General features: G+C 32.5%; 2 protein-coding genes across 2 annotated transcripts; both read right to left on the reverse strand.

Moving 5' to 3' along the window:
- Nucleotides 1-13254: 13254 nt before the first annotated feature.
- LOC124896050 lies at nt 13255-14479 on the reverse strand. The gene has a single exon (XM_047407179.1). The coding sequence runs from the start codon at nt 14200-14202 to the stop codon at nt 13327-13329; it is 876 nt and encodes a 291-aa protein (XP_047263135.1). The 5' UTR covers nt 14203-14479; the 3' UTR covers nt 13255-13326.
- Nucleotides 14480-17416: 2937 nt separating this feature from the next.
- On the reverse strand, nt 17417-19273 carry LOC107859807 (pentatricopeptide repeat-containing protein At2g17670). The gene has a single exon (XM_016704917.2). The coding sequence runs from the start codon at nt 19130-19132 to the stop codon at nt 17717-17719; it is 1416 nt and encodes a 471-aa protein (XP_016560403.2). The 5' UTR covers nt 19133-19273; the 3' UTR covers nt 17417-17716.
- Between the last annotated feature and the right edge of the window lie 946 nt (nt 19274-20219).

Consider the following 20219-nt stretch of genomic DNA (forward strand, 5'->3'; position numbering starts at 1 on the left):
TTATTCCTACTACAACTCTACCAAGTTTCAACATCACTAGCTGGCTTATCATTCTTGCTGGATACTAAGAAAGGCAAACCTAAACATGTCCCAACAGTAAACTCCTAAGTCCACCAAGAAAAATACAAAGAATGAAATACAGGAGTTTTGTGCTCTTTACGTACAATCATTGAAGTACCTAGATTTTTTCTTATCATTATTTTCTGAAGAGGGTAATGTCGGTCCGACAAACCCACTGCCTCTGGATTTTCTTAGTGGTGGTGTTGTTGGGTCTGTTTGCACATACCTCAATCATTTATCCGGGTATCTCTTACCCCCGGCCCGGGCACATGTAGCAGATTACTTTGCATACCAAGGCCAAGAGAGACGAAAGAAATCACTAATCTGATTATTAGCTAGAGCTAGATGATTACTGTAAAACTATACTCTTAATACAACTACTGAAACTATTGATCAATAGAGCAGTAATTAAGATCAATCTTAGTCTAAACCTTTAAGCTGTTAAACATCATTAGACAGGAATCTAATATCAATTAGGTGATGTTTAGCCAACTATAAACATTCTTGTCTTCATGTCTGTCATTATCATGTGGTTTATTAAACTTAATCACGCTAGTTTTTTGGCCAAAGTATAGGAAAGCACGTTAAGAAAATATAACATAACATATAAGGAAGACATTTTTAATTTAATTAGGTTGACTTTTTAAGTGTTAGATGACCGTACGTACAGACATAGTTCTTCTGTACAGAAGGAATTAAGGACGATTTTACATCTAAATATAATGCACTTTTCTGATCTTTAAAACTTGATAACATCATTAACAAAAGTTTTCTTTTGAGCATTGAGCATTTTTTTTTTCATTTTTTGTTGGCTATTTCCGTTGTGTAAACTACGAATTGATCTGATAAAGAAATAAACATGCATCTTTACTGGGTTAATTGCGTACAACGTCATTTAACTCATAGTATAATCGCAGGAATAATATATGGGCACAAACTGGTGAAGGCTTGGACCGAAATCATCCTATTATATGTAAAAATATATAACTCAAAATGAAGTAAATGCAGAAGACAAATGATGGTTTCTTTAGATCTACTCATATGAATTCAATTTCATTGAGCAAACAGAATCCATATAGGAGTAGTAATTTTTTTCTTTTTTGAACCCTTTTTCGCCGCACAATCATCAATGTATAAAATTCCTATTCTAAAGTCCAAAAGAGACATACTCTAGCAAGTAGCCTTTTATTTTCTGGCAGAAACAGTGAACTTTCAAAATCAATAGCTGGCTAATCAATTTTGCTGGATACATACCAACAATAAAACCAATCAAAGTTGATTATAGTTTGCATGGCAAGAAATTCAATATTAAGGCAGGTTTTAAACAGTGCTAGATTTTGAATAGCCAACATCAAACAAGGACTGTGAATGTGACGGCCAATAATACGTATATGTTACTCGTAGGTCCTTTTTGATGGGGAGCTTTGGAGTAACTGGTAAAATTGTTGTCATGTGATCAGGAGGTCACAGATTCAAGAACAACCTCTTACAGAAATGCAAGGTAAGCTTGCGTACAATATATCCTTGTGGTGGGACCCTTTTTCCGAATACTGCGCACAGCAAGAGCTTTAGTGCACCGGCTATCCTGTTACTCCTAGGCCCTTTTTCAGCGGAAAAATACACTTACTGGACAGATCCACTGCCACTGCTAATAGTTTAACATGAATTGCATGTGATGGCAGAATATGTAGCTTATTCAGGTGACACTGTACATTATTTAAAACAAATTAAATTCCTTCCTCTATTTTATCTGCCTATTTTATTTGGAAAGATCAGATCCATGCCTGAAAATTTGGCTCCTCGTCATTATTTTACTACTCAGGGATGGAGCTATATGATCTACATTGTTGAAAATTATATCGTGTAAATAGGATAAAAATAGTTTTTTTAATATATATAAATTATTGAATCCCCATACCATAAGAGAAATTGCGAATGTATCTTCAAAATTCTTTTAGGTAAATTGTCGAATTCTCTTGACATAAAGAAAATTTTTTGTATCGTGACAGGAGGCTTCAAAAATATATCTTCAAGCCACAACTTCTAATCTTTGTTTAGAGCATATAGATTCTATATAATAACCACTTAGCTTATAAAGTGGATTTACAAAGATGCAATTTTGTTCGTATGATCAGGTTCATTGTCAGGATTGATTAGATTCTCATACTAAATTTTATTGTCACCTTCTTGTCCCTCCAAATTAATTGTTCCTACTAGACAATTGTCATATAATCAACACCAACAAAGCAGCATTCACCGTAAATCCATCACCATTTGAACAATAAAAACTGAAATAATTAAACATGTTTTATCAACATAATGACAATCCTGTTCCTTTGTGGTTGTCATTATCTTGTACTTTTGTTTATGGCTTCCTCAATTCTCACATAAACGTACAAGACATTGTCCTTTATAAGGTAATTAACATATTGAGGATTCCACTCAAATGGTCACAAACTACTGAAACAACAAACGTAATTCATGCATGTGGTATAATTTATTGTTAATTGCAAATAATTATTTGAGCTTAATTCATTGTATTTTGATTATACATTAACCAAATCTGAAGCACTGCTGGCTAAATATCTATAATAATTATTCCATTTGTCAGTACAGACTTCCTTTGCTTTACAGCAGGGTTCGATAGCAATTATTACTTTCAAATTCATGGATTCTGGAACATGCATTATAAACTATAGAATAGTCCTAATTTAAGATATATAGAACCTTAATCCTCCTTTTTAGATCATCATGCTAATTTCATAATTATCATAGCCTAGCTAAATTGTTATGATCAATCACACGTTTCAAAAGGCGGAGGCGTAGCCACGTAGGTCGATGTTTAATATGTCATGTGATGAGACCTAGCCCCATAAAGTTATTTCTAAAAATAAAAATTGAATTAAAATGAACTTTTTAAAAAATTCATAAGAGTTAATTTAAGGTAAAAATAACATAAACATACACCTTAACTTACCATATTTATACAAATTTTCATCCTTACAAAGTAATTACAAAAATCCCGACTAATTATGTGTCTTTGTGGATGTATTATGTATGTTTACAAAGGAAAAACATGCATGTATTATGTATCTCGATAGACAAAATCGAAAAAAATGTATTGGGAACTATTTTAATGGATCTTTACAAAAAAGAAAAAAGTGTATCCATTGGATGTATCGGAAACTAATTATGTATCTTAACAGACCCAGCATTAAAATTTTCAGTAATTATGCAAAATATCAAAAATTTCTGTAATTAACCTTCAAATTGTTGAGATTAACGTTGTTTGCCCTAATTTAAGAGGCTTAACCCGACCCACTTTATTTGAAGTCCAGCCCGTGACCAATTCATGCTCGAATAGTCCCAACTTGGATCCACTATATACATTCTCAAGCAAGAAATTCAAATAAAAAAATTCAGAAATAGCATACTTATTCCCTTAATTATGAGTTTCATAGCAACACTTTCATAATTATATAATATAGCAAGTTGTATTTTGTATTTTTGCAAACTGTAGCTATAAAAATACAAATACAACTGTTTTTACTGCCCTTAATTAACTGATTTAAATATGGTAATAATTCCTTAAATTTAACTGTTAAAGATTATCTTCCCATTAAAAGCCAATCAATCACGCCTTTTTCGTTATATGCTAACAAACCTATTCAAATTCAAAAAACAGCTTCCTTCCTTTCATGACACGTAATCCTTCAAAAAAAAAAATCGATTCAAACTAAGTTGAATCTTCAATTTCGCTCTAATTGAACAATCAAAATTCAATTGTATTTGTTGGTATTCGATATCAGTTTGAACAATTAGTTTCGTTAAGTTCAACGATCAACATAACCTTCTTCTCAATAAAACTTTGGAATTCAAGTATCTGTTGCAAATTTCTGCTTAACTGTTGTTTCAGGTATTAAATTTTTTTTTTTGTGAGTATATTTTTTTTACGGATCGTTTTTTGTTATTTTGATCATTTTTTCAGTTGATCAAATTGTTATGCTTTGTAGAAATTTTTCACGTTGTTATATAATCAATTATGAATGTATTGTAAACAAATCTAGATTTTAAAGTTTATTCTATTATTTTTTGAACTCCTAGAACAAGGAATGATCGAATTCAGGTTTTCAAGCTGATGAAATTCTAATTTTTTGTAGTTTTACTTGTCGTAATTTGAGAGTATGACAGCATATATGAAAAGATCTTTTATATATATTTATTGTGTTCGATTCTGGAGGTTCTGTATTTGGTTATATTTAACGTTGAACACATACTTTGTCATTGTATTTAGTTTGGAATAATTTAATTTGGTTCCAAGTTTTATGTAACAAAAGTTTTGTAAATGTATTTTTTAGTCTTGTTGTTGGGTCATATGAAGTGATAGAACAAATGTTTTGGTTGTGTTCGATTCTGGTGGTTTTGAATTTGATTGTATGTAACCTTCAACAGAAATTTTTGAAATTTTTTTATGGTTGAAAACTTTTGCTGTATTTGTATTTTACTTTAAACAAATGTTATGTAAATGTATTTTTTGATTGTAGATGTTGGCTGTGTAACTTTGTTTGCGATTAAAATTAAAAAGTGTATGTTGTAACAATTGACATCTGACAAATATGTATATTTATTTATTTTTGGTTTAATCACTTAGAAATGAGTAGCATACCAGTTCTTGTGAAGCACTCTGGTAGGTGAACGTATGAAAAAACTATGAAGATTACGTCACTGATGCTATATTATTGAGCACAAAGTATCATTCATTGAGCAACATGATATTTTGGCATCTCACTTAAATGTGGACTTAACCAGCAAACGTATTCTAGTGGAATATCCAATCACTGGTAATACAGGTAAAAAAAATACATAATGATATGGGTTTGAAGGTGTTTATGTTGCAGAAAAAGAGGTACAAGACATGGATTGTCTTCCTTTATATATGTAAGCATATTGGAGAAATTTGTAGGGAGCAGCTTTGCAAGTTCATCTCTGTGTGTTGCTGACAGAAGAGCCGACTGTAACAACTTGTAAAAAGTGATAAATACATCTAATGAAGGAGCCTTGGTGGTTTTTGAAGATACACTAGCATTAGATGTATTTGAGATGGATACTGTTGAGGTGATTATCTCAGACCCATATCACAAGCATATTGAGGAAGACCAGGTTTATTTGACGAAAAAAAATTTAAAGTTAATGATGAAGGATTATACAATAAGGGAGAAATTTCAAACACGAAGTAAAATGTCAAGTAAGAAATGGTACGTACATTCTATATCATTTAGATCATATTTAAAATGAGTTTGGATATGGATTTTGAATGTATTAAATTATGTTGGATGCAGTTATACATTATTTTACAAATCAGAGAACTGTAATTTTTTAATGCATGCATCAGGTATGGGAGATTCTGAAATGTTTAGAATAAGAGAATTCATACCTCAACATACTTGTCTGGTGAAGGACAAGATCTATCCAAAGGTGAATGCTACAAGTATGTTGATAGGTGGTATGGTTAAACAGAAATTCAAAAACCACAAACGAAAATACATTGTGACCGAAATAAAAAATGACATGAAGAAAAAGTTTGATATGAACTTGACATACACTTTATGTTGGAGGGCCAAGGAAAGAGCATTAGAAGAGTTGAGGGGTAAGCCATCAACATTTTACGGGAAATTACCATCATACTTATATGTTTTGAATAATACCTATCCTAAGTCACATATAAGAATGAGGAAGACGGATGAGAATGAGTTCTTGTATGTATTTATCTCTCTACATGCATTCATTAAAAGATTCGATCATTGTAGACCTGTCGTAGTTGTTGATGCTAGTCATCTGAGAGGAATTTATACTGGGCATTTGTAACAGCATGTACGATGGATGGAGCAGGTTAGTATCATTTTATAATTACAATGTATAATTGGTTGTATTTTTATATGTATTTCTGCATATCACTTGAAAATACATATCTTTATTTGACATATACATATCTGTATATTACATATGTTTTTAAAGTTTCATGAATGAAACATGTAAAATTGATAATATTTGATTATGATGTGCGTTTACATTTTATTATATGTAATTGGTACTATTTCTTTGATAAAATATACAGTTTTATTGACCTGTATTTTTAATAAATACATATGCAGTTACTATATGCATTTACATCTAAATATTCAAAATGTATTTATAAATACAGGTCATATATTTTCTTGGCATATGGTGTGCTTGATTCTGAAAAGATGCATCTGGGACTTAGTTCTTCTAGAATCTAAAGAAAACATACGGAGAAAGACAAAACATGAGTGTTGTATCTTATCGGAATCCAATCATCATAAAGGTTATTGGTAATGTGTACAAAGATGTTCCGCATTATGCATGTATGCGGCATCTATGGGGGAATGTGAAAAAACTTTACAGAAAGTCACACGATGCATTATCGGAGATCTTTTATACAATGACCAAAGCATATTCAAAGTCAGAATTCCACATATTAATGGAAAAAGTTGAGGCATTGATATTAGGATGAAGAAATATTTGGAATTAGCTGGTTATGAAAAATGAGCTAGGTCCTATGCAACAGTTCACCGAGGATGGACTATGACTTCAAACATTGCGGAGTCAATAAATGAAGTACTTGTATCAGCTAGAGAACTGTTAATTTATGACTTTCTTGAGGAAGTTCGATTGTTGTTTGCAAAATTGAATTGCGAAAATAGGCAGGAGGCTTCATATACCTTCACAACACTCATTGAAAAGTTTAATGACATACTCAAAGAGAACGAGGCTTTGTGTACTCGTATGACGGTATGATCTTTTAGATTTGTGGAATTTATAATTATGAAAACATAAGTAAGAAAATACCTTTCATTCAGTTCTAAATTAATGAAAAGATATACAACATAAACAATATGAACATTAAAAAACATATTATGTATTCTGCATATGTATTTTTTATATTGAAAATTCTTAACACTGCATATGTATTTAGATGCTCAGTAAAAATGATGTACTCTGCATATGTATTTTTATTGCATGATTTGAACTTTGCATATGTATTAATGTCTATAAATATATTAAAAAACATCTTCATTAACAAATAAAAATATTTTTGTAATTTGTTTGTATTAAATATATGTATTTATGTAAGGATGTATACTTGTCTCGCAAAAATACTTATGCTAGTGTGGTTACAACATATCAGAGAATATGGTTTGCATCTTTTTGTAGCAGTGTATTTACATATTTCTTTCGATATCAGGTTGTATCAGCTACAAAATATGAGTATACGGTTCACGACAAACAAAAACACTTCATCGTTTGTCTCAAGTAAAGAAAGTGCTCATGTAATGCATTTCAACTCGATGAGATACCATGTGCACATGCTTGTGCGGTGTTGGACAGCAAGAATTTTTAGAAGGGGCCATATTATTATGATTTGTTTAAATCAAAAACTGTGTTGAAGACATATGATGTTCCAATCTATCCATTACCACACCAAGATGATTGGATAATTCCAGTTACAATACTTAGTGAAATAGTACTGCCACCAAATTTCAACCGACCTTCATGAAGACCTGCAAAGAAGGATCGTGGAAAATCAGGCCGGGATATATTTAGAAAAAAGAATATCAACTCATGCGGTGATTGTGGGGCTAAATGTCACAATAGGCGTTCTTGTAGGAAGTATCGCAAATGATACATTTGTTCTTCCGTATTATTTCTTAAAACTTTCTTTTTCATTTTTTATAATAATGAACTATTTTTTTGGAGTTAATACATTTATGCATCATTTGATAACTGAATACAGTTAGATCTGAATACTGCATATGCATATGTTGTAAAATCTGAACATTACATAGGTATTTTGAAGCTACAGTTCATATGTATTTTTAACATTATATATGTAGTTTAGGGCAAAGTTAGTAACTTTGATTAATCAAACATGTATTTAGGTCCTAAATGATCAAAGATTTAAATACATATGACATATTCTGCATATATATATGTTTGAATTGCAAAATCTTATCGCTGAATATGTATTTTTAAGCAAAATGTGAACGCTGCATATGTATTTTTAAAATAAATCTCACAGTATAAAAGGAAACTGCATAAAATACTCAAATTAATATTTAATTAAAATGAAAATTTGAAAGTTTGATTTACACCAAATGTATTTTGAAAAATTGATTTAGCTCAAATTTATTTTGATAATAAATGAACACATATTAAAATACATATTAGCTATGTTCTAGATGTATTTTTGAAATGCTTAATCTTAGCACCACATATGTATTTTTAGGCTAAATACATTTGATGTATAATGTATATGTAGTTTTAAGCAAAATATGAACACTACATATGTATTTTGTGACTAAATCTCACAATAAAAAAGTAAAACTGCATAAAATACTCAAATTTATCTTTAATTCAAATACTCATTTATATTGATAATAAATGAACACATATTAACATACATATTAAGTATGCTCCAGATGTATTTTTGAAATGTTTAATATTAACATTGCATATGCATTTTTAGGTTAAATGCATTTGATGTATAATACATATATATTTTTAAGAAAAATATGAGCACTGTATATAATTATTTAACTAAATCTCACAGTAGAAAGTAGAACTGCATAAAATACTTAAATTAATCTTTAACTTAAATCAAAATTAGACCCACTTCAAAAATGAATTAATTTCATTCAGTTCAAAATAAGTACTATTATAATCTACAATTAGAACCACTTCAAAACATAAAAATTAGTTTGTACAATCAGATGCTACATCCATACACCAGTTTTTCAACTATACAAAGTAATAAATCCATCAACCATCATACATCAAAGGTTTCAGTGACACTAGTTATTCTACTTTGCCTTGTAGGCCTCAAGGGTGCTTCGACGACACTATGAGTATTTGCTTCTTGTTTTCGGATCCTATAGTCCCACAAAAGTGCAGCATATCTTGTACGGAGTGCGTTGAGGTCGAAATCAGTTGAAAGAACTTGTGACCATAAGAAAGACACTTTACATATGTAACCATATAGAGACCACAATCCCTATAAAAATAAAATAAAAAATTTGATTAATAAGTAAAATATATTTTGTACAAACATACAATTTTTGTATATGTATATTAAAATATTTACAAGCTTCCACTCGATTGTTGAGGCAAATTCTCTTCAAATAACACATCAAACATATCTGAGGAGTCTTTGTCTTTGTATCTTGGATAATTTTGAAGATCAATTCTTTTTTTATCGTAGAAATAACACGTTTGGAGACACAAAAGGATAATTTCAGCTAATTTCTTGATCTCAACAAGAATAGTCGAATAATGACCAGATGATTCATATGAATCATATAAGAATATGCACCTCTTTGAGAAGAATAAAATTGTGAGCACCCAATGATGTTTTTCCTTTATATTGACTGGAATATAAATGTCTTCCACTATGCCATGGCACAGCAGCATGCATACTTAACCCATTGATGTATTCATTAAGATGGGTCTCTTGTCCTCCCATCGTAAGGTTTGGATCATCCACAGAATAAACATCATGAACAGACCTAATTATGTTCATAAAATTGCACTCTATTGTGCTGAATTTTTAAGACTTATTAGGGTCATACTTCGACTTCTTCCTCAAGTAGTAGAAGCAAATATCAATTTGCTGCAGTAATTAACACCACAAATCTTAGAACATTCAAATAATTAATATACTAAATTAGCATGTGTATGTAATATAAAATACATATGCATTTTATAGTTTAATGACTAAGATTTACGTATGTATAATTTCATTTGTAAACTACACTTATATACAGACAATACATATCAACCTTTTGTTTCTTTTTGGCATGTTCATTGATTTGTTTTGGTAGTGGATCTTGGAAGTCATCATCCAAATCAACTGAACGCTCATCTTCAACTACATCCTTTTATGGTATTTGAAACTTTGCCAATTCTGCTTGAGTTGGCTCTATTTTCTTAAGTACAATCTAGGAATATAGATAAAATATGTTAAAGAATTTGTTAAACAATTGTAAATGAAAATGTATATATGTATACTATAAAATACATATTAATACATATGTATTTATTAACAACAAACCTTGCCATCGTCATTGAACATAGCATCCATCAAATACTCAAAACTTGGTTGAGGAGTATTTGTCTTTCAATTTAATAATAGGAAAATTCGATTATCAACCTTCGATGCAATCTTTTGTGGGACATTTGAACAACACTCATAAAGTCACACTTGAATAGCCAGTGGCATTCCCTGAATCAAATGAAATTTACCACCAACTTTCAACCTGTTGTTCAAACTTCTCGCTAGATCCTCAAATGATAAAGTACTACATGAAAAATCCTTATATCTTTCACTATCTACCAAATCAAAATGTAGTCGGGGTATAACCTCAGTATCAATATTAGATAACACAAAAGAATGCAAGAAATACAAAATTACAAACCTCTCAGCATCCTCGTCATTGTTCTCCCCCCAAACTTTCTCCGTGAATGCTAGAAATAGTTATCTTTTCTGCATAAATTCTGCACCATTGAAATACTTCTCAACAACCTTGTTTGGTACAGCCTCGTCAAAAACAAAGTCGTACCTATTCGACACACAATTCAACCCAATAATAATGGTAAATTCTCTAGGAGTAAAATTAAGAGAGGTATTATTAGCCCGAATGACTATCCCAGAAGAAGAACTACCCTTAACCTCGAGCATCATAACACATCTGTACAACCGTGCTTGAACTACAAAGTGCTTCTTCTTCATGATATAATCAAAAATGATATTGTCGCAAAACTTTTTATAATGTTCCTTGTTTAATATGGAGCGTATGCTTCCATCAATATCATTATCACTATACGAGCACATATGTGGTGCAAATCTTGAAAGTTTTCTGACAATGAATATTTCGTCATGCATCACCTATACAAAGTAAAACTACAACTTCTTAAACTGAAAAAAAATTCAAATCAACAAAAAAATACATATAACATGCATATGTATTTTGATCAGACCAAAAATGCAACCAATACTGAAAAATACGTATCAATTATACTAAAAATACATATAGCCAAAAGACTTTTCATGAGTAGTTAATATAATAATATATTTTCACAATTATACTATCATCTTCACAAATCAGCTTTCAACTGAATTTTGTCCTCCTAATATCATCATAACATAAAATACATATTAACTACTTAAAAAAAAATACAAATAACTCCCAACTTTGATAACATCTTTACTTAGAGCAAAACAAAACCTAACAGTCAATAATAAAAAATACATTTACAACAAAAAAATACCTCTTCCTCACTATCTTTTTCAGAATCATCAGCAAAAGAGTTTTGAACATCGTCATCAATGTTACTTAATTCTTCAATTTCTTTATCTTTCCTTTTCTTCTCTTATTTTTTAATTTTTTGTTCCTTTGGAGAAGGAGTTTTCTTCGACCATTTTTTTTTAAAATTTCAGTCATCTTCACCAGGTCGTTGCGAAACTGCAACCTAATCTCCTAGATTTCTTCGACTGTATAGGATTTGAAACAACTTTAACTACATCTTTTTGAGTTAACCCAAGACTAAAAGATGGTCCATAATCAGACACCAAATTAATATTTCATATACCACTATTTGTTCGTGATTTTAGTGCTTGTTCAGCCATTAAAGCATAAAAATCTTAAAATCTGATTTTGAGATGTATTACTGTTGAAAAAAAAAAAAAGAAACCGCTAACATGCAATAACTGAATTAAAGAGTTACCTGAAATAGAGGAAGATAATCCTTATCAGCTGGTGCTAAAATCGTGCAAAAGAAAAAAAAATTAAAACGGGAAGAGATTGTTAATGGCGAAAAAAAAGAAAAAAATATTTTAAATTAAGGAAAGAGAAGAATAGTGGTGTGAAAAGGGGGAAATATGAACGGTAACTTCTCTTAGGCGGCAAAAGTAGGGGATCACATTAAAATAATGCAAAAAATAGGGAACCACATTAAAATAATGCTACAGATGCTACACAGTGTAATTTGATATAAGTGTTGCTATTTTTTGTAATTTAATACTTAGGTATGCTACTCTACATAGTTTTTCCAAAATTTTTTTTTCCATTTTACCGTATTTCTTAAGACTATAAACATCTCAATTATGAGTGATGTTATGATCGTTCAAATACAAGGGAAGGGAAAATAGTTTTAACAAACCTCTTTATCAATATTTCTAAATACAAAAAAGGCTCAAAAATACCCCTGAACTATCTGAAATAGCTCAAAAATGCCACTCGTTAGATTTTTGGCTTAAAAATATCCTTCCGTAAAATATTTGGCTCAAAAATACCCCTCCCTTTAACGAAATTCGAAAAAGGATCAAAAATACCCCTGAACTATCTGAAATGGGTCAAAAATACCCCTCTGTTAAATATTTGGCTCAAAAATACCCCTCCCCTTAACGAAATTAAATTATTTCTATTGAATTAAACCCTAACTTTAACTTTTTAGCCCTAATACTTAAATTTTTTTACATAAAAGTATTTTTTTAATTTTAAAAATAAGATAATGAAAAAAAGTATTTGAATTATAATATAAATTGGTTGAATTTGATTTGGAAAATAAACATATATTTATTCTAAAAAGGTATTTTCACTTTACATCTTTTTAATCTTTCAAGAAATTAATGAAATATAAATTAACGAAATATAAATTTTCACCTAAAAAAATTAACGAAATCTAAATTAAATGATGAACTTTATATAAATTAACGAAATAATTGAAATAATTTAATTTCGTTAAGGGAGGGGTATTTTTGAGCTAAATATTTAATAGAGGGGTATTTTTGACCTATTTCAGATAGTTCAGGGGTATTTTTGATCCTTTTCCAAATTTCGTTAGAGGGAGGGGTATTTTTGAGTCAAATATCTAACAGAGGGATATTTTTGAGCCAAAAATCTAACGAAGGACATTTTTGAGCTATTTTGAATAGTTCAGGGGTATTTTTGAGTCTTTTCCGTTCTAAATAAAAGAGAATCACGACAATTTGAGATAGCGGAGTAGTAAACTCATTAGCTCAAACATGATGTTGTAAAATATGAAACACAAAACATGAAGACATACTAGTTTGATCTCAAAGTTGAGATTTCATTAAAACTTTGTCTGAACTATTTTTCTCAGCTATAACAAAAATTTTGTGTATAACCTATAGACAAACTCTAATATATGTACAAAGAATGTGTTCTTAAATTAAAGTGCCAGAACATTAAGAAATGAAACTCTAGCTTGAATCAATTGCTTATACAAGCTTTCTAATCCAGCTTCAAATCCCTTTATGCTGTCATCAAGCGTCTGTAATCTCCTTCGAGCAACTTTGGCATCAACTTTAGCATCATTGTTTTTGATCTCTTCGCGAAGATCGCCAAGAGCTATATCAACACTCCCCATGTCACTAAAAAATTGGACATTTTTGCAAGAAGCTGATTTTGTGATCATCAATTTTGAAATCATTGACCACCCTCTAGGCTTAATTTTTGAATCTTGGCAGGACAAAAATACCAATATGGCTTTAAATACAGATATAGTTATTCCTGTTACTTTGCTTAAGTGTTGCTCAATGTCCAAAAACAAAGAAGATCCAACTCTATTCTCCATATGCTTCAATTTCCTCAAGTTTTTTCCAATCTCCTTTTTCATTTTCTTCCTTGAGATAAAATAATTTCCAATTTCCCTCTGAATGCTTGAATCTCCACCTTTTCGTCGTAACGCTGACTGAAGATGTTGCACTTGTTCCTTGATAGTACACAACAAGTTTCTAATATTAGCACATGAGTCAAGTAACTCAAGTGATCCCTCTAGTGCCTCTTCTACAAATGCACCATTTTGATGTTGGACAAGATCTTTTTGTGTGTTTGGACACTGAATTAGTTCCTGAAAGGAATTGTATAATTCTACAAGTCCAACAACACCAGCCTGAATTGTTTCTACGCTATGTGACGACGTTTCTGAGCTTTTCAGCCTGTTTAATTCGTCTTCAATTTTTAGGCCATTAGGATGTAATCTTGTAGGCAAGCTGATGGATCTAACAGGATATAAGAGACTTCTAGATTTAGATGAAATTGTCATGGTTTGTGATTGGTTTCTTGAAGAAAGTTCACTTAGTTTTTGATGTGGGAATGAATGATTCAAGAATCTATTTATAGGGACATGACCATTTCATGGAATTAATTTGCATGTGACAGCTAACCTTAGGCAACAATTTGTTTTTTTTTTAGTAATCTTGTTACATCATTTACCACCAATATGCAATTTGATACATTTTTTTTTCCTTATATCTTATGGCCTCAGAATTTGCAACGTTTCCGCAATTTATTAGTTAATTGGATGAATTCTAAATTCAATCATTGAGTATATAGAGTGCTCTAGAGCTGTACTGTGCCTTGCTTTCCCCCAACAATTTTCTGCAAGATTCCATTTTTTAAACATACATGGGGAAATGTTGATGTTTCTGGACATTGCATGCATAAAGAATCAGGAAAATTTGGATTGGTTAACACTTAATCATTCTAGGCTTGCATTGAAAAAGAGCTAGATATAGGATTTTAGGTGAACAAGAATCATTTAGCTGGATAACGTTACAAGAATTTCTCTATTTGTTTAGAATGGGTAGCAAATGGGTTGAGTTTTGGGTAGACAAAGAATAACTTTAGGTTGTAGATAATCATCGTATCTTGGAAATTGAGCTGAGGTGGTGTTCAATTAAACATTACTACATATACACATATAGGAACAAATAAAAGATTTGGTATGGAGGAGGGCGGCGATTTGTTGGGTGACTAATGCAACAGAGAAAGATTTAATATACTACTTGAGTGCCACTAATACAATCACACCTTCAGTTTTCCAAGCTCTCTTTACCTCATTAAACACAAAACAAACAAGGATTTTAGAGTTAACGGTTTTAAAACGAATGTCATCTGCTCTAAATTTAAATAGGATATTTTGTACATTTATAAGTGTTTCGAGCTGACAATAACGCATTTAGTGAAAAGGACAGTCCAGTGGACTTAAGCTTCCACTATGCGCAGGGTCTGGGAAAGGATCCCGTCTTACCTTGCATTATTGTGCTTTCAAGGCTTGAACCCGTGACCTCCTGATCACATGACAACAACTTTATCAGTTACTTCAAAGCTCACCTTCAGAAAATAATGCATTTAGTTGAATTTGTTAAACTTTGTATTAAATTTGCCAATCATAAAAAAAAAAAAAATATGAGGAACCAAGACACCCCATTGGCACAGACTACAGAGGTACACTGAAATAAAGAGAACATGTGATTTCAGTGTCAGAAAATTCAGAGCATAGAACCTTATCTATATATCTACATACTGCAATTTTGACTTACATCATCATTGCTCTAAAAAGAAACCAAGAGACAATCAAGCAGATTTCTTGTTCGCAGAACCCATGAAAACAAGAGACATTAACATGTGACAGCTTTGGAGTAACTGGTAAAGTTGTTATCATGTGACCAGGAAGTCACGCGTTCAAGCCTTGAAAACAGCCTGGCTGAAATGCAAGATAAGGCTGCGGTACAATACACCACACCCTTGTGGTGGGGCCCTTCCCCTAACACCGCACATAGCGATAGTTTTAGTGCACCAGGCTACCCATTTTTTAGAACCATAAGCCTAAGTACATGAAATGTAGCAATACAGGATAGGAATACAATTTACAAAATGTGTGGGCTAATTTTTACCAACGTTGTTATCCTATACCCAACCCAGTCATCCATTTGCTTCGACCAACACATTTTGGGCCGTGGACTCTGTATGGGAATGTAGATTTGGTCATATTCTATCTAGGAATCTAGTTTAGAATCGATGTAAATCGAGTTCAGACAAATTTGTATTACAGGCTGACTGACTTATGGACTGGACATGGGACAACACTACAATAAGCAAACAGAGATCCAAATTGGACAAATGGCAGAGTTAAGATGAACTCCCCTGCTTCATTTAAGAAACAAATGTAACATACAAACTGAAGATGGTCTTAGGATCAATTCAATCAGCTGAATATAAGGATCCTTCTCCGGCGAATGACTGTGTTTCCAAACTTTGATAGCACATACTTAACAACAAGAGGGTTTTCAATTTTAGGAGAAAAGTTCAATAAATTGTGCCTTAAAATGTCAGTCGACCTCTTGGTACCACTCCTTTTCGGCCCAACTCCTTGCATAATTAATCAGCTCCACAAGAAGCCAGTTATCGGCCCCATTAGACTGATGAAACTACCGGCTTCAATTTGAGAGTACATCTCTTGGATGCCATACCCGTGTTCAGTTCAACTAGACAAGGCATAGTTAGTAAAAGTTTTGATACGCTTCTAACACAGGCAGAACAGCATGTCGGGAGATGATCAAAGCTTCACCAGCAGGCAAGTCCATCATTCAATCAAGAGTTCTACATTAGTGCCAGGCAAAACTAAATTACGCACAAAGACACTAATCACATGATTCGACTGATTATAAAAGCAGAATGACTGCACTGGCAAGAAACAAACAACAAGATTACAGCGCGCTGGTGAAAAAGAAAAATCTTTGCAAGGTTAAATAATAGGTAAAGATACATGCCATTGTGAACTATTATTCTTCAGCGTAACATATGCTCATCTAGAACCATTTAGGTAAAAATGACAATTATCAATAGGCATAAGATAGGAAAATCAAGTAAAGGAAAGAACAGAAAGGCCAAAAGTTCTTTCTTCACTACAAACTACCAAGAGTAATACCATAGACAGCTCTGAAGGAACATAAAACTCTTGATTACACAACTACATCAAAAAAATAAATGGAAAATAAACCTTTTTTCCCCTATCATATTGAAGTTTATGGAATTTTTCCATCTTTCATAAACAACGCCCAAGGATGTGACTTAGTTTATGAAGTAGGGGGAGTATTGAGACCAGTTCAAATCCCGGCACAGATGTGATTTCATCTCATCAACGTAAGCCTTGGTAGGTAGAGTTATCGGTACCTATGTTGGTGAGAGTTGGCAGCTACCCAATGAAATAGTCGAGTTGCGGGCAAACTGTCCTGAATACTACCATCATAAGAAAAATGGATAAAGCGCTAAACAATTCAAGACACTAACATGACCTTATAGATTTCCAATCTGATGAAAATATGGGTTTCAGCGCAGCAGGGTGTATTATATACAACAACATTCCCAGTGAAATCACAAACAAATTGGGGTCTGGGGACGGTAAAGCAGACCTTACCACTACCTCTTGGAGGTAGAGAGGTTGTTTCCGAGGGTGTATTATACACAGTGAGAAATTTACTATTAATTTTCTAAATAATCGGAAAATAGCTAACGTTCCATACTCTCCCAACTTGAGAACTCCTGTTATATTTACAATTAATTCAAACACATACTTCCTGCCATATGTACAATGAATTCAAACACTCTCCTGTGTATTTCTTAACATGAAAAAGTACATAAAAAGGATCAACTAATGACAAGACTAGATTTGTCAACCCCGTAGAAGAGCATTTGGAGAAGTGACAAATCTCTAAGCAAGATTGTCCATGAATAAGTAAAACACTTCAGATGAATCTGAATACCAGCAGTGGAGGTCAAATGACAAGCCCCTGTTCTCTAGCCTTATTAAGCCACTTCAAAGTGCTCTCCAATGTTGTATAAGCAGCAACATCGCTCAAACTCTTGCTCTCTATTGCATAATCAAAAACTTCATAAGCTTCTGCTACTCTGCCATTCCGACAGAGCGCTCTGAGAAAAGTTCCATAAGATCCTGTCTCAAGCTTCGTACCATTCTGCTTCATAACATCATACAGTTTCATTCCCTTATCCAATAATCTTGCCTTACATAAGCCATGAAGTAATGTATTATATGTACATGAATTAGGAGCACAGCCCTGTGCTTCCATTTTCTCCAATAAAGCCACCGCCCCTAATGGATCTCCTTCTCTACACATCCCATTCATTAACGAAGTATACGTGACTGCATCTGGAACGTGGCCTTGCTCCATCATAACATTCAAAAACTTCTTAGCATCTTTCACCCTCCCCGACTTAGACAATCCGTAGATCAATGTATTATATGTCACAAGGTCAGGCTTTACTCCTTCCTCCTGCATTTTCTTGTATACACCCAACACTTCGCCTCCTTGACTTAACATACAATAACCCTTCATAATTGTATTATAAACATAGCAATCAGGCTTGTAACCTTCCTCACTCAACACCCCCAACAATCTAGTCGCTTCCCTAAGATTTTTACTGTTACAAACATTGTCAATCATAATTGTATACGTAACAAGATCAGGCTTTATATCAAAACCCTCCCTCATTTCTTTAATAAAGCTATTCATAGTACTCAAAGGCCTGTTCTTGCATAAATGTCTAACAATAAAATTATACGTATACATATCAGGCGGAGAGTCTTTGGAGGAAAGTTCTTTCACCAGCTCAATAGCTTGCTCTTCGCAGCCCGAAGAGCAAAGGGTCCTCACAGCAATGTCAGTGGAGACCTTATTCGGAGGGAAGCCATTGGAAGTCATGAGATTGAGAACTTGATGAACAGGGGATAGAGAAAGGCCAACTGATTTACAAGATTGGATGAGAAGAACATGATATGTAAACCTGTCAGGGGAGAAAGTAGGGTGAATCTTGATCATGTGATTCAGGAAAAAGATTGAATCTTGGAGAGATGAATTGGAGGAAAATGATTGAAGGATTGCATTGTAGAATTTGTTGTCTGAAGGGGGTTGGTTTTTGGTATTGGAAATGAGGGAATTGAAAAGGGTTTTGGCATCAGAAAGAGTAGTTGAATCAAAGGCTGTTATAATAGATGGAAGTTGGGGTTCTTCAGTATTTGGTGTGGTTTTTTTCTTGGGTGATTGAGATTTTTTGGGATAATAAACGAGTTTTGAGGTAGGGGGTGGGGGTGGGGGTGGGGAAGGGGATGGAGTTTTGACGAGAGTGTTTAGAGCAAAGTTAGCTGACCTTAAGGAAGGTGGAAATTTCCCCATCTTCTTGGACAGCTGCTTCTTCTTGTTATTCAAATTCTTTCAGTTCTTGCTTCTGTTAGCTGTGAGGACTAAATTAGGGTTCTGCAAGGGTTTAACATTTTGATCTCCGAAAGCAAAGGAAGAACTGGAGAGTACAGAGAGAGATACGGGTGTCTTTTTGGGCCAGACAAAGACCATGGCCCAGAGATTACACTACCAACTCCAAAAGGCCCATTAAGATGCCAAAAGCCCACTTTCCTACTAATGATCATACATGGCTAAATTTGAAACATACCTCTTAACTTATAGCCCATGGTTCTAGGGGTGGGTTCAGAGTTAGGTGTGTTTTGGGCTGAAAACCGACCGAAGACTCTCAGGCAGGCTGAGGAGCGGGGGATATTTACACAAATCTCCACCCTTACAAAGTAGTTACAAAAATTCCAACTAATTATATATCTCCATTGGATGTATTAGGGAGCTAATTATGTATCTCGACAGACTCAAAATAAAAAAAATGTAATCGGGAGCTAATTATGTATCTTTACACGAAAAAAATGTATCATCGTTGATGAATTATGTATCTCGACAGATTCAACATCAAAAAGTTATGCATCGGGAGCAAATTATATATCTTTACAAAGAAAAAAATATATCTTCATTGAATATATCAAGAGCTAATTATGTATTTTGATAAACCCAAAATTTGAAATTTTCAGTAATTATGTGAAATGTTGGGATTTTCAGTGGTCGATCTTGTCATCAAAAATTGACTTAAGTGGATCGTATGCATATTATTAGTTTTCCGCACTATAAGTTAAGTCTTATTGGAACGATCTCAGAAAATGCCTTTTATTTTCAAAAAACAAATCTCTCATTCGTCCTTTCTTTGTGGAATTAATCGCGATCTTGACTGTTAGTTGTCTATTTACCTTTTCATAACCAGTTCCGGTATTGTAAATCTAAAATTTTGATTAGTGTTTAAGTTGTATGTATTGATGGTCAGTGGATCACTTAAAACATAATTTCAAAATATTCTATTTAATAAGTGAAATAAATGGAAAATAATTTCCTATAACATGCTAAATTTCATGTAAATTTCTTTTCTTTT

The sequence above is a fragment of the Capsicum annuum genome, chromosome 2, assembly GCF_002878395.1.
Source record: "Capsicum annuum cultivar UCD-10X-F1 chromosome 2, UCD10Xv1.1, whole genome shotgun sequence".
Taxonomy (NCBI): Eukaryota; Viridiplantae; Streptophyta; class Magnoliopsida; order Solanales; family Solanaceae; genus Capsicum; species Capsicum annuum.